The following is a 22,538-nucleotide window of genomic DNA, read 5'->3' as shown; positions in this document are numbered from 1 at the left end:
ACCTTTTTCTAGTTTGAAAAAGGTTCAAGACATAAACCAGCTTATAAAAACATCATTAGGGTTTTGCAATGTGGTTTGAGATGGATTCTGCTTTTTCTGCAGTCCTTAGATCTTGTGCAACCCAATTTTCACTCTTTGGCATTATAAGATCAGGTTTGGAGTCGAGTGAATTTGTAACCTGCTGTTAATTGTTATGTATTCCAAATACAGGGCCACTGAGGATACCAGAAGAGAGTCAAGAAGGTACCAGGTTGGAGATGGACAGAAATTCAAATAAGTTGCCAATGGCCATATGTAACAACTTGTCCACATGGATAGAAAATGAGATCTGTGAGCTCCTTATAAGCCTCACGTTGTGGGGTACCAATATAGTTTTAAATTAATCCAGAGGTTATTGGGTCTTTCTACTACTTCAGTAAGTGGTTATGATTTGGGACAGTTGATCATGGATGGACTTGGTATGCTGTATGCCTTGATGTCAAAATGCTTCATTTTCAACAGAATCTACGAGTCTTCAAAAACCAGACAAAGTTCAGGTACAAAATCCATTTAATATGCATGTATTGGGGGTCGTTTACCAAACACTTACCAAATCACAATATCTTACCGGATGAATATGACAATTTTACTCGGTAAGAGCGAAGGCAAGGACCGAGAGTCTTATGCGGTAAGTGAGAACGACATCTCTTACCACGGTTAGCGCTTTTATCGGGTAAATAGTTGCATAGATACGGTTTTGGTGGACTAAAATATTACTAGGTAAGTAAGTGATAGTTTGAATTTTGCCGGTAAGCGTTTGGTAAAGAGCCCCTTAGACATCTGATTGTTGAATGTTTGAACTTAAAATCGACAAAATTGAGTTTCTTCATATTTAGAATAGAAAGATCGGTCTTGCACACACCATGGATGGTTTATCTTTATAAACTTTATTGACTTATGAACCGGAAGTCCCACATGTACCACTAAGTTGTCTAGATAAGACAGACCACAAATCCAAGCACACAACTTCTTCTTGATTTGTCGAAACAAGTAGAGAAAGAAAAAAAACTGGAACTATCTCTTCGTTTAAAATAAAACAAGTGGTAGCTTTTGATGCAAGAATACAAAACTTAATACCGACTAATTAACATCATTGGTGCAAAACATTAACCCCAACTACTGCCATCTAAGATTGATGATGATGATTAAACGTTGATTGCGCAATACGCACTACTGGAGGTTAAGGAGTTGACAATGCATTTTAGTTCTACCAGCACTAACAAGATTGAGTTTATGTTTATTCATCAACTCCCAAGACATATTCTATGTAATCTGTTCACACTCAACCGCATATATCCCACATTTCAGTCAATTTGTGCGATATTAAATTCCTTAAACCATTCAATTTATGCCAACGTTATGTTTAGTGCAACTTACATCGTTTAGGACGACGCCTGTATGTGGATAGTCTACATCATAGCCGCTACAATAAAATCAGTGTTTTAGGACGACAATATGTCTAATGTTCTAATAAACTACTTTATAGGGCTTAAATATGTAGGACCACGCTTATGGGCATCCTAATTATTTTTTAGGATATTTTGAAATAAATCGTCATATTAGTCTTTACAAAAACCAGTGTTCTATAAAAAAAACTAATGAGACACTTTATTTCAAAAATGGCCTAAAAAACTTGTTAGGATGCTCATATACGTAACATCTTATGTAAAACATTTATATAGGACGTACAATTGTTTGATTTTATAAACTCAAGTCCTATAACATTTGGACATTTTTGTTGCTTGTAGTCTTGTTCTCTCTTGTCCATGCTCTTTGTTATTTAATATATTGGCTTTTCAAAAGAAATAAATGTGAAATCGATTTTGTTGTAGTGAGCACGTTGGTTTAGATAGTTTTGTCAGCATGCATATGTATCGTATATATTAATATATCTTTAGTTACTTCCAACTAATCGCATGACCGTGGCCCTCGCGTATAAAAACGATAACTTGTGAAATTATTGCCAGTGAATATTGTATCTTTGGTGTTGAAGTGAAAATAAGATGCTTAAAACCATGAAGAGCTCAAGTTGCAGTACTTGCTTTCCATGGCTTGTGACCATGTCTTTGTGTCTTATTGCAAGATCTCAGCTAACTGCAGATTTCTACTCAACTTCATGTCCTAATCTTTTCAGCGTTGTACGCAGACAAGTGTTCAGCGCGGTGAAGACTGAATCAAGAATGGCTGCTTCTCTGCTTCGGCTTCATTTCCATGATTGCTTTGTGAATGTGAGATCTTTTCTTTGCACAATATTAGTTTTGTAAGCTACTTATAAGCTCAAAGTTGTGGACTAACAATAACTTTCACTATCATTTTAAGTTGATTTGAAGGTTATTGGGTCAGACTGTTGCTTAGGGGTAGGGGGCTTACAAGTAGCCACTGTTGCTAGATGTTCTTACCTCTTGCTAACAAAAGGAACATTTCAACTTACTGGTGGTTAACCCCATGTTTTGTGTCACAGGGTTGTGATGCATCGGTTTTATTGGATGGAAATGATGGAGAGAAGTTTGCCTTCCCGAACATTAATTCAGCTAGGGGATTTGAGGTGGTTGACGCTATTAAAACCGCTGTAGAAGGTACATGCAGTGGAGTAGTCTCATGTGCTGACATTCTCGCCATAGCTGCACGAGATTCGGTTGTCTTAGTAAGTCGATGGTGTTCTCTTGATCTGTGGACTTGTGGTTACTGGCTGATGCTAAAAAATACGATTTGCACCCAAGGGCCAAGGGCCAATGGCCAGCGGTATCTGGGTATCAGTAGATCCAACCTCATTGGAGGTTAAGGGATTAAGCCTCATCAAAAGCTAAGGAATGTGTGTGAGTTTTGTGTATATAAATATTATAGCTTTACAAAAAGAATACAATTTGCAGAGTGGAGCGCCTTCATGGAAAGTCTTGCTAGGAAGAAGGGATGGACTTGTGGCAAACCAGACAGGAGCCAATACTAACCTCCCTGGTCCCAATGAGTCGATTGGTATTATCGCGGCCAAGTTTGCGGCTGTCGGTCTCAACCTTACAGATGTTGTATCCTTATCAGGTGCGTTTTTGGTTTGTAGTACAAAGTGCGCTTAGTATGCAGATTGGATTTATCAGGCGAAAGTGAGGTAGGCCAGTGAAAGATTCCAAAAGATTTTAGGATTTTAATTTGACATGAATAGTTTAGTAATTTTTCAATTTTCTCCACATCTCCCTATTTTTGTTCCAACTATTTTGGTAGGATAAAAGAAATGGTGTCTTAATCAGTCTTGTCCTATCCCAATCTTATGTCGTGCCAAACATGTGATAACATGTTTTTGTCCCTGCATACGAACCGTCCCATGAAATTTGTAACATTTCTTGTGTGTTTTTGGATTCCAAACTGCACAGGTGCACACACAATTGGATCTGCAAAGTGTGCTGTGTTCAGCCATAGGTTATTCAACTTTTCTGGAACAAATGCTCCCGATAAGACGTTATTGGACCCAGCCATGGTATCAGACCTTCAAGCTCGGTGCCCAGTTAACGGAGACGGGAACAAGACCACGGCTCTCGATCGGAACTCCGTGGACCTGTTTGATAATCATTACTTCAAAAACTTGGTGAATGGTAAGGGACTTCTTGAATCTGATCAATTCCTGTACTCGAGTGATGAAGCTGTGTCAACTACACGAAGCCTTGTTGAAGTCTATAGCAACAACCAACAGCTTTTCCTCAATGACTTCGTTACATCAATGGTCAAGATGGGGAACACGAGTCCGCTTACGGGCTCCAGCGGAGAAGTTCGAAAAAACTGCAGGGTTGTGAATTCATAGAAGAAAAAATTTGTGCATGTGTGTGGCGTTAATAAATAAACAGAAAGTATAGGGACTGCTTTTGTCATTGTTTATTTCTGTTTTCAGCTGTTTAGGCTTCAACAAACTTCTCCTTCTCCCATCATTCCGTCTTTTATGTTATCTACGCTATCTTAGAGAAATCTACCTGCAATTTTAGAAATTTTTCGAGATCCGAGAAAAGTTCGTTCCAATAGCTATGCTAAACTTTTCCTGAGGGAAACGAGAAATCTCCAAATACGGAAAAAGAGAGAAAATATAGCATATCTGTTGGAGATGCTCTTACAATATCATTTATACAATCACACGTTTCGAAAATCCGAATCTTGAAAGCAAACTATAAACTCGAACTACAAGCATGAAAACACGATTATCAAAACCAGATAAGTCTCTTTTCTACATAAACCAAACCAAAAAAGCCCAATACATCCCATCTGGAGGTGGGGTCGGGGGGGCTTGGGATGTAGCAGAACTGACCTCTATTCCTAACAGTAGAGCGGTTGTTTTCACGAAGACTACCTTTCAAGAAAGCCCTTTTACCGTTCCAGTAGTAGTGTCGAGATCAATGTCGTAGAAGCAAGGTCTCGTAGGAAGCCCTGGCATTGTGCTCATAGTCCCAACCAACGGGTAAATAAATCCGGCCCCAATGCTTGCCCTTACATCCCTGATCGGCAACACAAATCCACTCGGTGCGCCTTTGGCTGATGCGTTATCTGAAAACGAGTACTGAGTTTTCGCCATGCAGATCGGCAGCCCTGAGAATCCTTGTTTGGTGTACATCTCAATCTGTTTCTCTGCCTACAAGAAATTAAACACAATGTGAATTTACACATTTGCCCCTAAGAGGACGAACACAAACAAAAATTCGAGTACCTGTTCGGAGTATTCGACACCACTGGCACCGTATGATCTTGCTATAGCTTCTATCTTGTCTTTGATGCTCGCATCCAAAGGATACAAGAATTTCAAAGGCTTAGTTGCACTTTCGCAGGCCTTTCGAACCACAATGCCAAGGTCAATCTGGTAAAATCACATGAAATAGCATGCTTAAAGGTCTACAATGGAGTTAGGGGCCGTTTACTGAAAAATATTGGGTAAGCGCTGATCAGGAGGATCTGACCAGATAAGCAAGCCTGCTTCTGATCGGGTCAGCATCTCTGTCATCAACATTTGTTGGTTAGAAGATGTTGGTAAACAACATTATCTCTTACCCATTAAACACTACTTACCCGGTAAAAGTCTATAAGCACTTAGTAATAAGTTCTTAGAAGTTTGGAGTACAGTGGATTTAGAAATTTCGAGTTGAACTAACCGCTCCTTTTCCACCATGGGCATGATGAGTGCAGAGGACAGCATCATATGCACCAGCGGCTAACGCAGCAGTCCTCACAGCGGCTATTTCTGCGTCCGTATCAGTCGAGAACCGGTTCACGGCCACGACAACATTCACGCCATAAGCCTTTGTGTTCTTAATGTGCCTAGCCAGGTTAGTACAACCAGCTTCCACAAGAGCAACATTTTCAGTAATGTAAGCAGGGTCAAGCGGCTTCCCAGCGGTCACCGGTGGTCCGCCACCATGCATCTTGAGAGCCCGAATAGTTGCCACGATAATAGCACATTGAGGTCTCAAACCACTATAACGACATTTTATATTCATAAACTTTTCGATTCCTATATCACAGCCAAACCCTGCTTCTGTGACAACAAATCCATCCGGGCCTACTAGCTTCAAAGCAATCTTGTCAGCCACAATAGATGAGCTCCCATGAGCAATATTAGCAAATGGACCAGCATGAATAAGAACTGGGGTGCCTTCAAGAGTCTGCATCAAGGTCGGATTGATTGCATCTTTCATTAGTACAGTCAATGCACCTCCAACACCAAGATCATCGGCAGTGACAGGATCACCAGCTCTACTGTTTCCGATCACCATTTTCCCGAGCCGCTCTCTCATGTCCGATAGAGAATTGGTGAGGGCTAAAACCGCCATTATCTCACTAGCAACAGAAATGTCGAACCCCGTCTCTCTTACCATACCTTTCTCATCCGGGCCCTGACCCACGGTGATTTTCCTCAAGAAACGGTCATTTACATCCATAACCCTCCTCCAGGTGATGGTTTCGGGATCAATATCAAGCCTAGCAAATCTCATGACTTCTTCTGCGGTAAGATCCTCAGGTTTGGTCTTATTGATACCGAGCTTTTTTAAGCGTCTGTACATGATGTCACTAAAGATCCGGTTACCTTTTTTGTCTGGTGCACACAACCGACTAAAAAGGGCCTTATCTGATTGCGTTGATTCATGAAACATTCGTGTGTCAATGGCGGAGGCCAGAAGGTTGTTAGCAGCGGTTATGGCATGGATGTCGCCTGTCAAGTGTAGATTAAACTCATCCATAGGGATGACTTGACTGTAACCACCACCAGCGGCACCGCCTTTGATACCAAATGTTGGCCCTTGTGATGGTTGTCTAAGGGTTGTGACGACCTAACAACACAGATGATAAGTTTTAGCATTAAATAAACAAGAAATTATGTGTACCAACAAGTCTTCAAGAAATCTTATCAAAGGGTCATTGGTCCAGCGGTACCTGCTGGGGTTACCAACAGAGCCCAGCCACCCAGAGGTCGAGTGTCAAACCTCGCCAAAGATGAGGAGTGTGTGTGAGTATTTGCCATACATAAATATTATATACTTTGTAAAAGTCCCCAATAAATCTTACAAGGGGAACTACAAGAAAAGAGCATGACTACATATTAGCAATGATTATATTATTAATCAAATACGATACTCGCCTTCACAGTTACTCCATCTGTCCCATGAAAATTAAAAATTTCACTATAAGCATATTTTAGACTACTAAACTTTTGTCCACAATACCTTTCGGGATACAATGGGGAAATGATTCAAACGAGCTTGAAATTTTCCAATGCAAGTACACCGGGTCCTTCTATTAAATGACATTTATCATGTTTTTTTTATTAAATCCATGACCTTCCGACATGTTTGAGAATGTTACCGCTTAACAAAAGGATGCCACTTACATACACAAGAATGTCTAGAAACATGCTAAAAGGTCATGGATTTAGAAAGCACTTGTCAGGAGGTCATTTAGCTAAATAACTCAATTACACTTCACAATTGTCACTGAACATCCCAATGTATTTGAGATCTAATGGGGTTGGAACATTCAGAATTTCTATAGATCAAATGACATTTGTGTTGGAAACGGAGTCTGATTACAACCTTTATGACCCAATTTTTTTGCAAGAAAACGATTACTAGGAGATATGTTAGAAGGGCAGTATACACGACTGAATATCGTGATCAGAATTAACTAAAATTGTTACCTTTTTATCAAGAACAGCTCCCAAAGCTTGACAGAGACCAACCGTGGTGGTAGATTTGCCTTCTCCAAGAGGAGTTGGTGTAATTCCTCCAACAACAACATAGAACCCATCTTTTCTTTCTTTTAGTTCATCGATCACGGGCAACAAAACCTAAAATTTCCACATAAACAGATCATAACATCATCTCAATCCTACTACATGCAAATGCAAAATTGACACCATTGGCACTATTCTATTTGACTTCTTATAACAAAATCAACGGCCTTAACAATTTCTGGTCAAATCCAAATCAATTTCGTATCTCCAGTAACCTACACTCTCCTTCAAGTCTCTTAAATTTACTCTGTATTTGATTCTCTCTGCATTTCATTCTGTCGTGGTTTCAATATTGAGCATGGAATGCACTGCAATTGTAACCTTCAACGAATGTCCCTTTAGGATTCTCATCAATCATTACAAATCCATTTTTTCAACAGGAAAAAGAATGTAAAAATTGTGAATTTGGCGGTAACATTGAAGATTACAATGGATGTGATTGATGTACTTGCAGTTTTTAGAGGAGACTGTAAACAACCAAAAAAACACTCGTATCAACTACAGTCTTCTAACCATGACCACTTGATTCAATAATTACATACAACCCACGACAATTTTGATGCGAAAAGTAACACCCGTTTAACACAACAAGATCAAACCCTAGGCCTCGCAATTGGAGGGGATAGAACATTAATCAATTCACTTCAACATCCAAATGTCCATACATCGCATTACCATAGAAATAGGGGAAACTTTAAAAACAAACACAAACATCAAAAACAGCATACCTTAGCCTTGTATTTGCCATAGAGATCATAATGATTGGGATTAAGGTTGAGCTTTTTGGCAATGACGGAAATGTGATGAGGTTGAACGGAATTTGCAATGTCTATGTCGGTTGGAAATGGGGATATTACTTGCAATCTCATTGCATTCATCTCTTTGTTGTTTCGTGGGAATTATACGCACAATTAGCTTTGAAACTTTCTAGGGTTAATCTTGAATTTGGGTTTCAGAATATGAACATGAATGAAGGGGGTGCGTGTAGAGCATGCATTCCTCAGCCGATAACAGTGATAGTGTGCAACACTTGCATAGCAAAACGGCAACGTGTGGTGGAAAAGATTAAATTACAGTTTTGGTCCTCGTACTATGCATTATTCCATAATCTTGGTCCTTGTACTATGCATTACTCCATAATTTTTTTCTAAAACAAAATATTAAAAATCAAAAGCTCAAAATAAAAAAATACATTCAACTCCAACATCTATTTTATTTTAGTAATTATAACATTAATTATATTATCAAAATCTCAACAAAAAAAATGCATTTCAACTCCGACAACAATTTCTTTTTGGTAGTTTTGTTCAAATACATCGATAATCAATTCATTTCCAAATGTTTATAATCAAAGAGGATACGACGAATAAAAAAATAATTTCCCCTGTTTAAAATACAATGGCTAAATCTAGTCAAATTTATTGAACTCATCTTCCGACGACGAGAACGGAAACCCTCTCTGAGATGACGACGGAGACTGCTCGCCGCCGGGAGGCATATCCGAAATTGCAGCAAACATTCGGCGAATACTAACAGATCGTGCAGGTTTGAAGCTAAACGATCTCATCATCTTGCTCTTCGAGAACACATCAGAGGAATTGGAGAGGATGAGATAAACCAGAGCTTGAACGATCACGAAAATCGCACCTTTGATCAATAAATCTTCCAAGGAAAACTCAACCATTGCTGTGAATGATATCTATGAGATCTGCTTAATGTGTGAGTTGTTTGAATACAAGTGGCTGTGTGTATGTGGTTAAAAGCATTGAGGGATATTTATAGAGAGGAGAGAAACCGCCATTGAAGTCTGGATTGGAGGAAGAAGGTGGTTCGATTTGACCAGAAACGTGGTTTGGTTTGAAAAGGAAAGCGCAGGGATGTGAACAATGAGTCAATGACCAAAAAAGTCCAAGAGTTGATCAAGTGGAAGCTTTGAAACCTTATCTGAACTTTCAAACCCACGTGTAGTATTTAAAAGGGTTAAATACATGAAATAGCAACCTACTTTTATAAAAAAATTTATTATAGCATTTTATTTTTGTTTTTCTTTATTATAATAATGTACTTTCAAATTATTTTCTATTAAGGCATTGTACTTTAAAAAAATCTACCCATAATAGCAATGGGTAACTTGTTACCTTTTGAACCGGTTAACCCTTTGACTTTTTTGCTTGTGTGGCTTTAATGAGGTGATATGAATGTCACATCATCTTGATGACTTAACTAAAATTAAAATAAAAACTTATTTCAAATTATTAGTGATTTTCATTTTTCATTGTTATGATCTAAAAAAACATTTAATTTTTTTTTTACTTTTTCTTATTAAGTTGCAATCAAATTAAATATTTTTGAAGTAAAATATTTATTAAATAAATATGAAACACCATTTTCGAGATATATTTTGTTTGTAAAAAATGTAACTTTTCCTATTTTATGTTGTTCAAATAAATACATATATTTTAAAGTTCTCTTTAAAATATTAACGAAATAAATTGTTATCTACATTTTTTTAATATTGTTATATTAATAAATAATTCAAAAAAGTCTAATTAATTTAATATATTTATACGTCAAATAAAAAAGTTTTTAAACAAATATAATATATTATTTAAAAGATAACATTTTTTGGTAAAAAAATGAACAATTATTATTTTCCTTTTTCAGAAAACACATATTTTAAAAATGTTAGCGAGATAAGTTTTGTTCTACTAGTTTTATTGATATTGATATATTAATGAAGAATTTAGAATTTTGTTAATTCATTTAATACATTTATTAAATAACATGTAAAATATCTAAATATTAAAATTAAAAATACAGTGTTTAATAAGAACTAGTAGATTCTATATAAAATAATTTTGAAAATACAATGATGTAGTAAGAAAATCACATCACTATAATATATGTGGACAGCCTATGTGGACGATGAGGTGGCATGGAAACCTAGTATAATGGGTAAATTTAAAACAAAAGGTTACCTAATGCTATAATGGGTAAATTTTTCAAAGTACAATGTCCTAATAAAAAATAGTTTGAAAGTACATTGTTGTAATAAGAAAAACTGAAAGTACAATGCTATAATAAAGAAATTTATGAAAGTAGATTGCTATTTTGTGCATTTTGCCCTATTTAAAAAGATTAATTACTTTAAAAAAATTATTTTCCTTTTTATATTTTTAAAATTATGATTTTTATTTTTATAGCTTATAATTTATTATTATTTATAATTTGTTGTTATTTTCATCCATATCCATATGTTATGTATTGTTTTTCTCTTATACTTAAATATAAGTAGACAAACTACCTTTTTGAAAAATTATCCAAGCCTAAATCACCGGAATTCACGTTACATTATGTTCCTATTTCAGGATATTCCCAGCCATAATCTTCACTGGGAGATTCTCAAATGAGACTTACAAACATCAATCAGTATATATATTATAATAATCAAATTACAAAGCTTATTGAGGGAAGCCCGTGAAGCAAAATGATAAGCTTACACAAATAGAAAATATGAATGATGAAAAAGAAAGATTAGAATTTTAATTTAACACATTCACAAAATCACAAGCAAAAAAAAAACCAATATATTAATTTGTATGTATTTATTACATTTAGGGGTTGTTTGTTTACCTTTTAATAGTTTTATTAAGAGGCAAATATCTGAATCGTTAAAAGGTGAATCTTGTTTGGAAAAAAATTTGTCTCTTAATGGTTCTAAACCCCCTGAATGATTTTGTATCATGTGTCTCTCTTAATCATTTAGCGCCCTAATTTTATTGTAAACAATTACCAAATAATTATATTTTATTTTGCAGTTATATCATGAGAGTCTCTTAATCATTCTGATCACTTAATCATTCTGCACTAAACCATTCAGCAATTGCCAAACAGTCCCTTAATAATATTATTAAATCAAATATTCAATATTATGTTCAATTTGAAGATATTGATGAGACATTATAATGGTATAATTTGTAACTAAAAACCCGTATTTTTTAAATGTATTTTACTTGATATATGATTATTGGTGTTAATATGATAAGAGCGATAAATGATAAATGATAAATGAAAAAGTAAGGGATATAAATTAAACAAAATCACTAATTATAAAAATATAAAATGTAATTTTAAAATTGAAAATGATTTGATGACACATGGCAGCAAACATGACAGGTTGGTAGTGCGCTATAATGCAAAATACTTGATTTAAAGAGTTGAAATCTAATATTAAGATTAAATTTAGTATTAGGTTGATTTACACGGTTAAAATTTACACCGTAAAATACTTAATTTGAATGTTGAAATTTAGTATTAGGTTTGATTTACACGGTTAAGATTTAAATGACGGTTTTTCAACTTATCATGGTCAATATTATATATAATTAGAAGGGTACCCGTGCAATGCATCGAGACACATTTTCATTTCAATATTTCGTTTTATTTTTTATCCATGTCGATATAATACGATTTTATGTGATTTTGAGAAAGCGATAATGTTTTTATTTTTGAATAAAATATAAATTTGAAAATATCATATAATTTGAAAATATCAATATTAGTATCAAATTATCTAACGTAACAAAGTAACTTAATTTAGGTTAAATAATTTTTTTTATAAAGATAATAATTAAATATTCTGTTAGAACTCAATAATTATCCTAATTATATTTTATATTTTTTATATTTTAAAATGAGATGTTTATCCTCTATTTGATTATGTTTATCCACAGTTAGTTACACGAATTCAAACATAAAATTTTAATAAGTTGTACTTATGCACATTTTACTTGTAATCTTGAATTTTAAGTAATATGCATTAATAAACAATATTTTATACATTAAAAAATGTTTTTAAGAGTTTTTGTCAAATGCTTATAATATAGTATAGATTAGCACATATCATAATTTTTTTTAATTTATATTACCTTCTCTCTCTATTTACGTGTATTTATGTAATTGGAGAACGTGTATGACAAAATGAAATTTGGAACAAGTGATCTTTATCCTGAACAGACACCCGAAACTCCCATTAAGAGAAAAATAGAACCTACCACCGTGAACAAAATAAATTTTGTAGATGAATACAGACTTTTCTTTCCTCCCCACATAGAATTTTCATGTTTAAACTAAAATAGCCAAGATTTTGCAAGTGTCTGTTTTACAACTTGTGAAATATACTTTTTACGAATGAAATATTATTCTTATGGGTCATCTCCCAATCCAAAAAAATGTTTCGCAAGTTGATCCCACCAGGTAAGCGTTTAATAAACAGTTCCTGATTTCATAATAATATAATACAAATTAAATATTGTTTAACTTATATTTTTTTATGGATTCTTTACATTTCTTCTAGAATTTTGATTTTGAATTGTAATTGCTACCACCGTCACCGACGTTGTTTCTAGATTTGTGAATTTGTGACGTATCACTCCCTCGATTTTTAATATTTATACTTTGTAGACTTAATTATATATATTTCTTTGTTATAAATTATTGTTTTCTATAAATACACATTAATATATTTTTGTTTTTATTTATACTTTGTAGACTTAATTAGAGTATCGTGATGACTTATTTTTGTTTTTATTTAATCATTATGAGTCAGTTTGCACACACATCGACTAATCTCACGTGTCCTAAAGAACAACTATAAAAATTTCTAGTGGCGTTGCAAGATTTTTAAACCTGTGATTTCTTAAGAGAATGTCCAACAACCAAAATCTTATTATCAGTTGAATCAACCCCATAAGATTTTTGTACCCGGTCCAAGTCTAACAAAAGTAAATTATCACAACACAATATTAAAGGACATACGCCATTACATAAGATAAAATAACTTATACATTATTACTTCATATATGATTTTTAAATATTCATAATTTTTCGAACAACATAAAAGATGATAATTTTAAGTTCAAACATCAAAATATTATATTTCCTAACATATTTTATTATAACTAGTTATAAAATTTTGATTATTTATTGGATGGATAAATGTTTCTTTTATTAACCTAGATATCCAAACAGCTATGCGAGCCGACTAATCTCATGGCGACCACATGCTTTGTAGATAGTCCGGAGTCACCACATTTGAACCTTTGTGGCCACAAAAAGATTTTTATTCCTCTTTAAATGTTTTTTTGTTTTCTCCTTCAAATAAGTCAAAATCATATTAAGTAAAATATATGAATAAAATGTTTGTATAAATTAAGATAAATTAATGTTTGTTTTGTACTGAACAGATTGTGATTTTAGTCTCAAGTCTCAACTAGAAAACAATGAGCCCATTGAGAATTAACCTTGTGTTTCTAGAGGAGCAAAATATGAAGAAGAAAAAAATCTTCTTGTTAATGGAATAGGATTTTACCTAGTGACCAACCCATTAAGTCATGGTTTGTATGAATAAACAAAAAACAAACTATAAAGTAAAGACCATTAAGTAAAAAAAACAAAGATATTCTAAGGCGTAATTTAACACGTTTTTTATAAATTAACAAATTAAGTTTATTAACTACAGCAAGTTGAAATCAAATGTCACTTGACTCTGAAAAATAGAAATCACAAATACTCAATAAGGATCATTGTTAGGCTGGAGAATTCTCTAGTTTCGAAACCAGGGACGAAGGTAGAGATGGAGATACTCTCGGTCTCGGAACTTGGACCTGAGTCTGATCTATAATAATGAGCAAGTGTGCAAGCTTTGAGGTACATGTTATGTTGAATTTTTCATTCACTCGATCCTTTGCCTCTACCTTTCAACACGTATCTGCATCTAGTGCAGTGATTAAAAGTATCAACATCTTAGTGTTAAATTTTACAAAATACGTATTTTATTGATAGATAAGTAGCTTTGAAGATTAGATTTGAACGAGCTATAGATATCCCAAAACCATTATGTGTAATCCCATCTTTGAATACATCTGAATCAATCGTTAAGACAAAGAAAATTCTCCATTTTTCGTTTGAAATCCCCGATTTTCATTAAAAATAAAATGAAACAAGTACTATTTTTTTTAAATCTCCATTATTTGTTAAAAACAGACATGGAAAAAAGGAATCGGGTATCTGATACTAGGCATGGCAACAGGACGGGGATGAGGCGGGTTTTGTAATCTCCAGCCCCGGCCTCGGTCCCCAACATGTACGGGGATTAACATCATGTCCCCGGTCGATCCCCAGTCAAACACCATGAATAATATTCATTAGTTTGATTTTATCGGGGATCCCGACCCCGGTTTGAATAACGTCCCCGTCCCCAGTTTAAGTCTACCAAGGATCCCGACCCCGGGACCTGTCTTAGAGGGGATTCCCCATCCCCGTTCGGATCGGATGAACGGTTCCCACCGGTTCAGATGCAAATCGCCATCCCTAACTGATACGGCCCATTTCCATCTCTAGAACCACGTCCCAACATCCCTTAATCAAGCTTTGGTGATGCAAATGATGGGAGATGGTTGTCTACTATAAAAGGCATAATTTTCCCGCCATTACTCCCCAAAACTTCATTTCCCCCAATTTTGCCCGAAAGATTACCAAGAAATCCAGGGTTTCCCTTCGAGCTTGTTGGTTTTCCTTATCCAATTTAGGGTTTGTGGAATTGCTTCTTACCGCGGGAAAATGCCGCCGTTATGCTGGAGGCACCATACGCTAATTCAAGCTCTGCTATCTCGTGGTCCACTCAAGGAAAAGGAGTTTCAGTCCATCTTCTCCGATGTCACCGGCAAAAGTGTAGGTTCGTACTCTGATTTCCTTTATATATCTTTTCTTTCTCCTCAAGTTTAGAAGATCTTCCATCTAAAATTTACTCTTACGCTTGCTTGCGTGTATGGGTCATTTTTTCTGTTCATATAGTCAATCTGTTGGTGTGAAATAAAACAGAATTCCCAAGTTTCTACTGCATACGAGATCTAACTGTAAGAAATGACTACCTTCCGTAGACGCCGTATATTGGATGATTGAAAATCCTATGTGGCAGAAACCAATACCAGACTTAACGCCTTTGAATGCGAAATGTTATTTGTTTCAACTTTGAAATCATTGCTGCCTTTGAACGTCTCTAGAACAGATTGTCGAAATCATAGGAGAAGGGAGAGGGTTGACGCTAAAAATCAAAACGCGTCTCTTTTGCTTACAACTGGAGTTATAGCTATCCCACCCTTTTTAGATTTCAGAACTGTATAGAATATGATACACTAAAATAAAAGACTATGAGTTCTCCAACTAAACCCATAATACTTTCAGTTTGGGACTTTTAAGCATTGAGGGAGTCCGATGATTATTGGTTAGTAATGTATGCTTGATCTTGGTTTCTAGTTTAGTGTTAGAAACTAGCTCTTTTATAAAATAGAACCAGTAAAATATACTCCCTCCAGTTCAAAACACACATGCATCTTAGCTTTCTCAAATGAAACGAGGTACTTTTCAAAATTTCAGTTGCTGTAAACATCAAACTTTCTGTAAGAAATTGATAATTTGATTAGATTTTGTAACAAACAATTATAAGCTGTTGATAAATTGGTATCAAGATTTATGTCAAATTCCCTTTTCGTAAGTTTGTTGGGAATTAATATGTGTTGAATCATTACGAATTTGATAATCCAACAGGAAGAAAGATTTTCGAATTCTGTAAACAGCTTATTTGGTTTATAATAAAATTTGAAGCTACAAATCATATCCCTATTGCCCAAATAAGTGACTTGTTTATTGGCTGTCAATTTTTTTTCCATTTCTTGTAGTTTCATCCCATGTCAGTTGCAGACTTGCAGTTCATTTTCGGGACTTGAGAGTAATATCATTTACAATAACTGTATTTAAATTAGTGACCTACTTTATGTTGACGAAGCTCATCTAGTATGCTTTCTATATGATTTAACCAGAAAAATGTTTTTTTTTGTATTTTTTGCTTCGTTTTTTGTTCTTGGAGTTGTTGTGGGCATTGGATTGTAAATCATCTGCTATATATAAAAGACACTGTCATCTTCCTTTCAGATCATCGACAGTTATTTAATGAGTATCTGCGGAAGATAAACATGGAGCTGTCTTATGTTCAATTTGAGTTACGGGCATGCAGAAACCAGTATGATGGTGGTGTGTATTATGGAGTGATAAACAACGTTGCAGATGAGCAGTCCAAGCTTGGAACAAGATATACTGTACCTCAAATTGCTTTTTACAAGGGGATTGTAAGTTTCTATGCATTTTTTAATCGACCAATTCCGCATTGTTGAATCTCAGTCATACTGGAGCTTGAAGTATAGATTCAACTAAAAATATGGCAAGGAAAATAAAATTCAAATGCTATCCTCTTATGTAAATTTGACCCTAAAAAGCAAAAAGAAGAAAAGAAGTCTATAAGCTTAATAAATGTCCTGACATATAATCAGGAAACAAGTTTCTTGAAGTGGCAGAAGAGGAATGCCTTGTATGGTTGTGTCTGAATGTCTAATTAGAGCACCAGTATATTTTATTTCCAAAACCAGTCAACTGAAAGAGGCATGCAAAGTGCAGTCACTAACTACAACTAATATAATGGGATGGGTAGGACTGGGGATGGAGCAAGTTTTCCTCTCTATTTGACATTGGCAAGCCGTGGAAGATTTACTAGGTCCAGATTTTTGCTTTGTGGTTGAAATATTGAGGTAGATTTCAAGTTTTTTAATATATTGTGTCGGGCTTAAGGTTTTGGTCATCAAATAGTAAGCAAGGAAGGGGTTTGAATCACTTGCCAAGAACCTCCTTGGATCTATTAGACTAAAGTGCAATAAAAATTTCTATCATGAAAAGGCTATTATCGTCTGGAAGTCATGCAAGAGCCCCATCAGCTAGGGGTGCGTTTGGTTTGCGGGATTGGAATGGAATTGGGGGGATTTGGATTTGAAATCCATTCCAATCCTGTGTTTGGTTTGCCAAATTGTCAGGATTTGAAATCCTGGGATTTCATTAAAATCCATTACACGCGGGATTTGGAAATCCTTTGCAAATGGGCAGGATTTGAAATCCATCGCTTCCTGTCGAGTGCAAATCAGTCATCCCTCCCATGGCTTCCCGCTTCCTGTCGAGTGCTCCCATAGCTTTTCCTCCCATGGCTTCCTGCTTCCCGCTTCCTGTCGAGTGCTCCCATGGCTTCCCGCTTCCTGTCGAGTGCTCCCATGGCTTCCCGCTTCCTGTCGAGTGCTCCCATGGCTTCCCGCTAATCAGTCCTCCTCGTCGGTGCTCCCTTCCCGTCCCCTTGCGAAGCAGTGCCCTAATCGGGTCAACCATCCTTTTGCTTCAAGTCTTCAACTGTCGTCTCTGCCTCCACTTCCTTACCACGCAAACATCTCTGTCGGATTTCCACATCGACGATGACTCATATCCTTTCTAGGGTTTTTCTGGGTTTCGTTTTTATTTTTTCCATGTTCATTGATTGTGGTCTCGATCTGATGCAATTTGTGCATCAAATTGAAGTCCAAATCATTTTTATGTTCTAAATTCGTACTCGCATATGTTTGGATTTTTGGGTTAATGGATTTTTGGGTTCATCTCTGTTGCTTGCCAAATCCTGCAAACCAAACAAAGGAATGGATTTTAAATCCAATCCAATCCAAATCTCATGGAATCCAAATCCTTCCTACAAATCCAAATCCCTCAGAAACATTCTTGCAAACCAAACGCACCCTAGGAGTATTTCACTTGTAAAACTTCTATCTTCACTTTGGTCATCTTATCCGATCAAGGTCATGTCAAGAGGAAAATCTGCAAAACTTGAGGAACCAATTTTTTTTTAATTTTTCTTTCAAACTGTTTATTTTATTTTGTACAATTTGAGAAATAAAATTTGTGATTCTTGTATTATCAACTAAATCAATCTATGTGTTGTTTGTTTTCTCAATTTGTCCATTGTTGTCTCCTTGACCCCCTCTCTTACAACAAGAAAAATTGTAGGTGGTAAAACGGCTTTCTAGTTCTACCCGAGTATTTTTTGTTATTATCATAAAATTTAAAATGAATCATACATCTCTAGTTTCTGAGGTGTTGAACTCTAATATATTTCCTTTTTTCGCAACACAATTGGTTATGGATAATTCCAAGGTATTAGAATAACAACTGTATCCATACCATTATAAAGGTTGTGGGTAAAAATATGCATGTAAAACTAGTCTGCATTTAGAGTTCTTGGATGGTTTTAAGAATGTACTGAACTAATGATGCTTGGATGTACTGACTGATTTGAAACAGATTGAAGCGATAGTCCAAGATGCCACAGCTCAGGGTACCATTTCTAATATTGCCGCTCTTAATGTTCGGCTAGAAAACCAGGTTTGTTTGTTTGTTTCTACCATCTGCAAGCAAAATTCTGATAGCAACGAAATCTGCATTGGGACATTGGGTAGCTTTTCTCTTTGCAAAATGAATAAGAAAGGCTCATTAGAGATTTCAATTTCTAATCCTTTCAAAGCTGAGGAGCCTTATTGCAATGTAATCAACCTTTTATCCTCTCCCCTGATGTTTGCCCTTTTCAGAAGGATATTGCCATATGCCCTTCCCTTTGAACTAACTGAGAAAGAAGTTTTTTTTTTGAAGTATATAATATTTATACAAGGCAAATGCAACAAATAAACTCACACACCCTCCTCACCTTTGGTGAGGTTTGAACCCTTGACCTCCTAGGAAGCCAAGGGCTACGATACCGCTAGGCCGAAGGCCCTTTGGTAACTGAGAAAGAAGTTCATGGGTTATGAGAACAGATATTCAGTAAACTAGAACAGACAAGCTGTGCATTCACTTGGGCTTGTGGGAATTTTAGGTGGTTACTGATATAGACTATAGAGCATGGTAGTCTAGATAGATACATAAGGAGATTAAACGAGCATCTCATACTCAAAAAGGTGCCTTACATGGGTCTTTTATAGGATGCTTGGATTTTGACCAAGTTATAATAGAAGCAGACCTAAATTCCGAACTGACTTCAATTATCACAATTGCAGGGTGCTTCAACTCAAGTCCCTACAGCATTCAGGAATTTTTCAATGTCTCAAAAAGAGAAATCTTTACAAGAATTTGTTCAGGATCAATGGTTGTGTACCACACCTGATGGTAAAATCGGACTTGGTGTTAGATCATTCCTGGATCTTAGGAGTTGGTTTCATAACAATGAAGTTCCTACATGTGATGTCTGCAATGAAGCTGGAATTAAGGTTCGTTATCTGCATTTATTTTTTCTAATTGCTCTATTAATCGAGATTCTCCATTCGTCTAACCTTCTTTTAGACACACCATTGATTGTCTGAAGTTTGTTGATTGCATAAAAGTTTGTTGTACCTCAACTTGAGATCATATTTTCTTGAAAAGTAGTATGGTATAGTTTGCTAAAATTTTGCTGAGAAGAAAAGGACAGGAACAAAAACATTTATTTAACTGACAAAACATCCTTATGCTGCTTAAACTTCAAAACCTCACTTAATTGCAGATTCTTGACTCTATTTGACTGAACTTTTGACCTAATTTTTACTAATATAACTCTTTGATTGGACTACAGTAAAACACATATTAGTGGACCCATTGATGAAAATCATGAGGAACTTCAGTAACACTAATCAACAAATCATTAGATTTTCTCAAATAGCAATCCTTGAGCTTCTCACTTGCCCCATCATCCATACAACTTTTAAACCCTCCCTTGGTTATCTGCATCATATAGGATATAAATTATCGAGCAATCTTTTTGCTAAGATTTTCTGTAGGTGCTTGTCATTTTTGCTGTTATCATGCTGCAATAGTATTATTATTTCTCTATTGGTCCCATTTCATGTAAAAATCGTTACTTGTCATATTGTGAAAATCTTGATATACTGGGTTTGCGTGGAGGTCAGGTCTGCCTACATCTCATCCTCCCTAGACCCCACCTTTGGGTGGGATATACCGAGTTTGGTATTGTAAAAATCTTGATGTAAAAGCTCTCTTTCATGCTTTGTGAATTTAAGACTGCTTGTATTGTATCTGATGCATTTCTTGATGTTTATAATTACCAGGCAGACTTGTGCCCTAACGAAAGTTGTACTGTTCGTATTCATGATTACTGTCTAAAGGCGAAATTCTCTCAAAGCAGGGTATCTTCTTTTTCTTTTTTCCAAAATTTTGATTATGTAATATATTAGCAGGCATTCATTGTTATTGATATTATTGGTAAATACAGATAGATAAAGTGTGCCCTGGTTGTGGTACACAATGGCCTTTCATGGTGGCAAAAGCAGAAGCCGTTGAAGAAGAGGATGCAGATGTCCATCAGCCTCCTCTCGTGCGAAAAAGGCTAAGAAGTTCCAGAATAGTTGAAGAAGATGAGAGTCAACCACCTTCTGAGCCGTTGGGTAGAAGGAATCTTAGAAGCTCGAGAGATGGTCAAGAGGACGAGTCCAACGGTCCATCTCAGGTTCAACCATCCTCTGGTCCCTCCAATAGAAGGGCTAGAAAGATTGAAGATGAAGAGTCTATTGGTCAGCGTAGAAAGAAGGTTCAAACATCTAATGATGGGTCTGGTCCATCTCAAGAAACCAGGAGATCAACCAGAACTTCTTCACGGTTACACCGTTGATAAATTTGTAAACAAAATGTTGTCTTTTGTTAGATGGGATTTTGTGAATATTGTGTATCCAACTATTTTGACCCATGAAAACCTATGGGTGCGATCCCATGTCCCTCTGCTAGTCTCAACCGTTGACTGAGCTAAAAAATGGTCTTTCACATTGGTGTTCTTAAAGACGGTTTTCGTATAATACCAATTAGAATTGTCGGTAATCAACTTTTTGCTCAGATATATTATATATCATGAATCATGTCATCATTTTGTAAACGATTTTGGTGTATGATTAGGATTCAAAAATTAATTGAAAATTTAGTAATCCCATTTGATTGAGCTTGGTGTCAATCATTGAGACGTGATGTCTCATCAAATGCATATCTCAAGCTCAATTTTTACATGCAAGTCAATTCTACTTGAGTCAGAGGTGATTATTTAAGTACATATAATTATTTTTTATAAGATTTAAAAGGGAAAATTAATTAAAATAATTATTTAATTGATTTTGATTCATCTCTTAAATCATTTGTTTCTTGATATTTTTAAAATATCATTAGATTCGTAAGTGACATTCTTTATTTGCAGAAGGATCAAAGTGTAAAAAAATAAGTTTCTGAACCACGTCTGCAAGTGAAGGATCAAATCTGCAAATTAGTAGCAAGTGAACCTTTATCTAATTTACAGATTTGGTCTTTACGCTTATTGAACTGGTTCAACAATTTTTTTTATATATTTTGATCTATTCGCAAATTGAAGAGGTGTCATTTGCAGACCTAGATATATTTTTTAAATTTGGGAGAAAAATGACTAAAACATGGATCCAAAGCTTGAAAATGACTATTTCTATTAATTTTTGTTTAAAAAAAAAATCATATTTGAAAGAATAATTATTTGCAATTTACTGAATACTAAAAATGTATCCTCTAAAGGAGTGTAATTCAATCTCAACTATAAAGTTGAGAATTTAAACTCTCAATCCTATTCATGTTTTTGTCACTTGTCCCTCTTATTCTCATGGTTTCATGTCTTAGAAAAGTAAAAAAAGATAAGGTTAAGTACAAGGAGGTCTCAAGTTCAAATCCAATGAGAAATAAAAATTCCCTTGTGGCCACGGAGGTTCAAATGCGTTGACTCCGGGCTATCTGCAAATCTGGTGGTCGTCTTGAGATTAATCGGCTCGTATAATGGGTTGGATATCCAGGTTAATAAAAAAAAAGATCATATTAAATTTCTTTTTATAGTTTTGTACATATGTTATAATAACTTTATTTTTAAGATATTCATAATGTGTATGATATTAATATGGAGAGATGCAATTTGAAATATACATGAATATTTATAATGAATTTATACATCAATTTACAGCATATCAACTTATGTACAAACCGGTTAAAAACAAGAAAAAGTATATATCAATACGGGTACGAAATTGAATGTAATAAATGATTGTTTTTTAATAAAATTTATTTAATTAAATTATTATTAATTTATATTTAATGTTCTGATAGTTGTATTCTTGAAAAGTCTGAAGTTTCTAAAAACATAATTTAAATGCTATATAATACAGTATAAATATTTAAACATAAGATTTGAAAATAATGACTTTTAATTTATCATTAAAAAATTCATATTCATTTAAACAAATCTAATAAGGTACAATTCAATCTTATGCATAAAATTTTGTTT

At 34.9% G+C, this 22,538-nt stretch overlaps 4 protein-coding genes across 6 annotated transcripts; 2 read left to right on the top strand and 2 right to left on the bottom strand.

The window, feature by feature from the left end:
• The first annotated feature begins 1,709 nt into the window (after positions 1–1,709).
• On the top strand, positions 1,710–4,030 carry LOC112519246 (peroxidase N-like). The gene is made up of 4 exons (XM_025127265.1): positions 1,710–2,267; positions 2,501–2,683; positions 2,910–3,075; positions 3,405–4,030. Exons 1-4 carry the CDS (start codon positions 2,043–2,045, stop codon positions 3,827–3,829), a joined length of 999 nt encoding a protein of 332 aa, XP_024983033.1. The 5' UTR covers positions 1,710–2,042; the 3' UTR covers positions 3,830–4,030.
• Positions 4,031–4,088: 58 nt separating this feature from the next.
• Positions 4,089–8,446, bottom strand: LOC112519244 (formate--tetrahydrofolate ligase-like). Its single transcript, XM_025127263.1, has 5 exons — positions 8,023–8,446; positions 7,199–7,348; positions 5,160–6,335; positions 4,721–4,867; positions 4,089–4,645 (listed from the first exon to the last, which is right to left on the bottom strand). The coding sequence occupies exons 1-5, from the start codon at positions 8,170–8,172 to the stop codon at positions 4,370–4,372; spliced, it is 1,899 nt and encodes a 632-aa protein (XP_024983031.1). The 5' UTR covers positions 8,173–8,446; the 3' UTR covers positions 4,089–4,369.
• A 117-nt stretch (positions 8,447–8,563) lies between these two features.
• LOC112519247 lies at positions 8,564–9,073 on the bottom strand. Its single transcript, XM_025127267.1, has one exon. The coding sequence runs from the start codon at positions 8,976–8,978 to the stop codon at positions 8,703–8,705; it is 276 nt and encodes a 91-aa protein (XP_024983035.1). The 5' UTR covers positions 8,979–9,073; the 3' UTR covers positions 8,564–8,702.
• A 5,741-nt stretch (positions 9,074–14,814) lies between these two features.
• Positions 14,815–21,057, top strand: LOC112518902. Of its 3 annotated transcripts, none has more exons than XM_025126685.1 (6): positions 14,815–15,025; positions 16,286–16,479; positions 18,515–18,595; positions 19,264–19,473; positions 20,308–20,385; positions 20,472–21,057. In XM_025126685.1, the coding sequence occupies exons 1-6, from the start codon at positions 14,926–14,928 to the stop codon at positions 20,865–20,867; spliced, it is 1,059 nt and encodes a 352-aa protein (XP_024982453.1). In that variant the 5' UTR covers positions 14,815–14,925; the 3' UTR covers positions 20,868–21,057. The 3 variants fall into 3 exon arrangements, with proteins under 3 accessions (XP_024982453.1, XP_024982454.1, XP_024982452.1); XM_025126686.1 differs by having other exon boundaries at positions 14,815–15,029; positions 16,286–16,449; XM_025126684.1 differs by having other exon boundaries at positions 14,815–15,029.
• Positions 21,058–22,538: the final 1,481 nt, after the last annotated feature.

Source organism: Cynara cardunculus (genome assembly GCF_001531365.2).
Source record: "Cynara cardunculus var. scolymus isolate 2C chromosome LG 10, CcrdV1, whole genome shotgun sequence".
Classification (NCBI taxonomy): Eukaryota; Viridiplantae; Streptophyta; class Magnoliopsida; order Asterales; family Asteraceae; genus Cynara; species Cynara cardunculus.
Note: the sequence above shows the minus strand (reverse complement) of the source record. Positions and strands in the feature narration are given on the sequence as shown.